This window comes from Cynara cardunculus (assembly GCF_001531365.2).
Source record: "Cynara cardunculus var. scolymus isolate 2C chromosome LG 1, CcrdV1, whole genome shotgun sequence".
NCBI classification, from domain to species: Eukaryota; Viridiplantae; Streptophyta; class Magnoliopsida; order Asterales; family Asteraceae; genus Cynara; species Cynara cardunculus.
This window is the reverse complement of record NC_037528.1, coordinates 30774508-30780015: the sequence shown is the minus strand read 5'-3', so window position 1 is coordinate 30780015 and position 5508 is coordinate 30774508. Positions and strand designations below refer to the sequence as shown.

General features: G+C 34.1%; 1 protein-coding gene across 1 annotated transcript; it reads left to right on the top strand.

The window, feature by feature from the left end:
- The first annotated feature begins 904 nt into the window (after positions 1-904).
- Positions 905-5243, top strand: LOC112519093. The gene is made up of 2 exons (XM_025127072.1): positions 905-1287; positions 4699-5243. Exons 1-2 carry the CDS (start codon positions 1014-1016, stop codon positions 4962-4964), a joined length of 540 nt encoding a protein of 179 aa, XP_024982840.1. The 5' UTR covers positions 905-1013; the 3' UTR covers positions 4965-5243.
- Positions 5244-5508: the final 265 nt, after the last annotated feature.

Sequence of the window (5508 nt, the reverse complement as noted above, 5' to 3'; positions counted from 1 at the left end):
AAATTTCTGTTAATATAACATTATTAATAAGCAGTACATCGAATTATAATAAATATTATTAAAAACAGTATATCGAATTATAATAAAACGTATATCTTTAAAAGTAAAAAAACCAATGAGCAAGTTGAAAAAAATTTAAATTCACCAACAATACTTAGAATTTTGGACAAACATTGAGCAAGTTGAAAAACGATTTTTGAAATTTTGGATTTGACTTTTGACGGGTTTTGGAATTTTGCGAATTTAAATAACGTGATCAATTGAGAAATGAAAACTAAAAACATGATGTTTTTGGATAAACTCTCTTTTAATCGAGACATAAAAGTTGAGGCTATAACATGAAATTAACTATAATTAATGCATGTGTATTTTTAGCGGTCGGTTCGATCAAGACCGCTCAAAAAACATTCAAACTGCAAACAAGATCGGACATAGCGGTTTGATTATTTTTCAGACGAGACCGATAGATTGCTCAAATTGCCAAAAACAGTCCGATTTAACTTGGCTCGGCCGATTTGAAGCGTTCCAACAGTTTCTTTTATCACCCCTAAAATTAAGGGACCATTTACCAAATATTATCGGGTCGCTTTTTCCGTCAAAATTCATCACTCTCATTTACATTATCATCAGAATTTAACCAAGAGAGATTCAATTGTTAGCAAGTTACATACTTAGGGGGTGTTTGAGATTGCTTATTTGAAACAACTTATGTTTTTTTTACAAAAATGCTTATCAATTTATTATAAGTTAGAAAAATATAACTTTTTCAAAAACTCCTTATTATCGGTTTGACATCGGTATAAACTGTTTATCCAAACACTCAAAAATATTTATTACCGGTTAATCAGTTATTACTAACACAATAAAATGATTTGAAAGAAAATATTGGTGGCGGTTATGTATTTTCGGATGTGGTACTTCCCGCCATACAACTCTATCCACTTCTATCACTCGTTAGAGAAGAAATTGCCGACTTTTTGTCTTTCATCAAAACTTGAACTGTGCTCTTTATCATGCGTAATTTTCAACCATTTCTATCTCATAACCCTCATAATTCCTTGTTACAGCATCAACCTTTGTGGGTGTCTACGTTTGGATTTTATACATGTTGCCAATGGAAGAAAAGGGGCAGTGGTACCAACAACAGCATCCTTCCAAATCGAGCTGTGGATAGAGATTCAGAGTTCGAAATCGATCCAGATAAGGCCCGTGAAGCCCTCAGAAAGCTTGACCAACAACTTGATCTTATTTCTCAGAAACAGTCCAACCCTGTTCCCAAAATTAAAGGTGTTTGTTTCCCTTCATCTCACTTTGTGTTTGAATGTTTGTGTGGTTGATTATGGTTAATTGGGAAATGAAATTGATCATACTCTTGATGTCTTTCGTATGATTAGGTAGGCATAGCCAGAATTTATATATGTAGATCATTATGAACCCTAATAAAAGTCTTATATGAAGTTCTATGAATTCAACTTTTACTTTGAATTATGGTCCAAGTGAAGCAATTGATGGTTAATGTTCAATCTATTAATGCATCCATTCCTAGATTAGGTTCAAACGGATCATGGTTCAAGTCCAAATTTCATGACTTCTTTATAATGTTTGGGAACCCATAGGAGCCTGAAGAACAACTACGAAAATCCCCCTTGGCTTAGTGGGACTCGAACCGTTGACCGTTTGGCTTATTGCGAGTGAGCTAACCCCTCAAATTTGAGATGAGTTGTTATTGGGTGAATCAGACAGATGCCTTCAACTTTGTTACTGGGCAGTGAGCCACGAGAAAGGCTTCAAGAATCCTAACATAGACTAGGGGATGTGTCGTTATCTTATTGTCACCATATTTCCTTTGTACATGCTTTTGATTATATGGTAGTCTTCTTTCATTTTTGTCTATAGCGTTAATCTTCTTTCCTTTTTCCATTTTATCTCCGTATTTCATTTTGCTTCGGCTTTTTGGGCATTTTTTTTTTCATACAGTTCTTAAAAGCCGTTGGTTTCCACAGAAACAAGCACTCTCCTCTTCGGTGTATAGGATAGCTCTACTTACATCCTACTCCCAAGGTTGAAATACTACTGGGCTAGTTTGGTTTGTCTATAGCTGTTACAACAGTCAAAATTTGAAATAGTGGTTAGGACTGTGATTTGATATAGTCGTTATCGCGATGGTAAGGTGGTGATATAACGGTCCACACATAGCAGTTCATGTAATCATTACAATTATATATAAATGTATGAATAGATGCATAACATAATATATATTTTGAAGATGAACATAAAGAACATGTGAATAGAAGAGATCAGCAAAATATAGACTGGAATAGAAGAGATGAGAGAAGAATAGCGAGTTTACACACCAATATTGCAAATTCAACCCCCTAGCTCGTAATCCCTTAATCAACTTCTCTAAACCCATTTGTCCCCTACTTCTATACTTTGTATGAAAATAGAGGAAGTCATTTATGACGGATCATTTTTTGGTGGGTACGATATAAGCTTACTGTTAGTAGATGTGCTGTTTGCCTTCCCATTATCATTTGTTTGGTGATAAATTGCATCTACACAGCCAAGGCCAAACCTATCTAGTTGTATTTTGATGCTCTTTTAAGTGTATAATATTTATATAAGGCGAATACTCGCACACACTTCTTACCTTTGGTGAGGTTTGAAGGGATCTACCGGTAACCCGGGTACCACTAGGCCCATGACTCTTTATTTAACTCTTTTTGTATCAAGATGGGGGTGTGTTGATCCGCATTGTCAAGATTGCTAATTAGTTAATACATTTAAAGTTATCTAGCTTAATTATTTGTTCAGATCGTTCTCCTCCTATGAGGCTAGAGCTTGAGTGTAACAATCTGAAATTGGTTTAGTGAGGTATGCACGTAAATGTTTAGAAGATCAAGAGCATATTCCGAACCACATCTCAAATACAAAAATGCATTGTCTTCTAAAGATGGGGGGTTATGTTGATATGCAAAAAACTCATCATCTTGATTCTCTATCTGTTTCTCTCCATTCTAAAAGAGCTAGGAAGGCTAAGGCTATTGTTTAGTTTACGACCAGTTAATCGCCAAAACCAAAAAGGAGAGAACATTTTTACGTAAAGCTGCTTGTATCTGGTTTTGAAGATTCAAGGTACCCAGATCATGTCTACATACTATACAAAGCTCTTTTGGGACTGAAACGGGTCCAAGGGCATGGTATGAAACCTTATCTACTTGGACTGAAACGGGTCAAAGAAGCTATTATTGTCCTCTATTACACTTCTATTTTAAAATCCGACTCTTTGTTAGCTATGTCTGCCTTACAGATAACTCATTTTTACGTCGCTTCCTTCATATGATTGTTTAACATGTCTAGCAAAAGGGAATGAGACATGTGATGCAAAGTAGAAGTGCGATAAAAAATAAACTTCCTAGACTAGTGGTAGGTTTGCTAGGAACCTCATTTTCATTGAGAACGTTGGGACATGTTATTCATGACATTGAATAATATTCAGTGTTATTCATTATGAATGATACTCATTAGACATCCATGTGATATTCATGATGAATTCTTGAGATATTAACGATGAATAAATTAAGTATTATTCAAGTGTTATTCATCATGAATAACTGGTACCTGGGTTCTCAATGAAAATGAGGTTCCTAACGAAACTTTCCTTTATTAGACTAATCCCCATACTATTTCATTAATGATCACTAAGTGTGCGTTTGGTACAACAGACAAGACAGAACAGAAAAAGGGATCATATTTCCATGTTTGGCAGGACTTTTGTGGAACAAAGTGGAACAAACATGTTTCACCCCCACCCCATGGAACAAGGTGGAAGAGATTTACATTTTACTAATATAACCTCAAAATAAAATCTAATTCTCTTCTAAAACATCAAATACATTTGTCTCTTTACATTTTATTTATTTTTTAAATTTTCTTTATTGTAGTTTATGCTCTTTAAACTTTCACTTTATTAGTCCTCTTAATATTATTTTTATATGGTTCCTATATTTGATTAATTTATGTAGTTTATTAAATATTAATAATAATAAAATAATATATAAAAGGTATAAAATAAAAATTGGAAACTACATAAACTTTTTATTTTGATGTCATTTTTATCGTATTGATGAAAACCTTCTAATGACATATTTTGTTATAAAAATATTTGTTTTATTATAATTACATAATTTAATCAAAATATATAAAATATACATACAACTCATTGGGGGTAAATTGGTCATTTTATCTGTTTTGTCCTGTCCAGTTCTTTCTTACCAAAGGATGAACAATTGTTTTGTCCTCTCCTATCCTGTCTCGATACCAAATGCAACCTAATATCCATTGCTTGAGTGCATGCAAAGAGGAATGTGAACATCATCTTATTATAACAAGTTCATCAGTTTGGTAGAGTTTGTGTTCAGTACAATAACATTTCTAGTCTGCTTCATCTTATGATGCAAAAGCTAATCATCTTAGTTTGGGTATTTGAAGTCTTCAAGAGAGAAACTATGATGCAAAAGGGATGTAAATAACGCTAATACGAGGGCAGACTCGTTATATTATTTACGCCTAATCTTCCCAACTATAACTTCATAACAAGGATTAGCTTATCTTAATCTTAAACTGGTTTTTACGGTTTCTAACTTTTTAGATGGTTTTTGTTTGATTTGCCTTTAATCTATTTACAAATTATTGCAGCTCCCAGCCCGTATAATACAAGAGATGATGAGATGAAAGATACGGGATCATTTCTTCCGTATGCCGCTTTTGGACTTCTTATCTTCACCATATTTTATAATATACTGTTCACAGTGGTAATAAAACCATCTATTGATGGACCACAAGTAGAAGTATCTCCTGCTGGATCATCAATTATGACACAAGTTTTGAAAGCTGAGTTACTGCAACTTTCACCATCTCCAGACCAACCATCAACTTCTACTTTGATTAATTCTGATCAGTAAGTAACTCCATCTCTCTTCTGGCATTCACAATTATGTAATGAATTTATACATCATAATCAATTCAAATATGTATGCATGCATGTAGTATGTATGAACGTGCATATGTATGGGAAAATAAGATTTGAGCTATCCCATTTCACAAGTAGTGCTCGAGCAGCTCTTCATCATGCTACTCGTTTATAGGTCCAACCAACGGGTACTATATGAAATGCAATGTATGGGGGAAGCCTTTTGCCTACGAACTATTCCCAGTTTTTTTTGGGGGGAGGCAATGTGTGTGTATATTCCAGTGGGTTCTTTGAAATTGAAAATGATAAGAAGACTTGTATTGAAGACAACGTTTGTTGGATTTTTTTTGAAGTATATAATATTTATATACGGTAAATACAACAAATAAACTCACACTCCTTCCTCACCTTTGGTGAGGTTTGAACCCTTGACCTCTTAGGAGGCCAAAAACTCACATACCGCTAGGCCAAAGACCCTTTGGTTTGTTGAATTTTATTGCTCGTGTTTCGGAGCAAAATGAGTAGGGTTAGAGGTG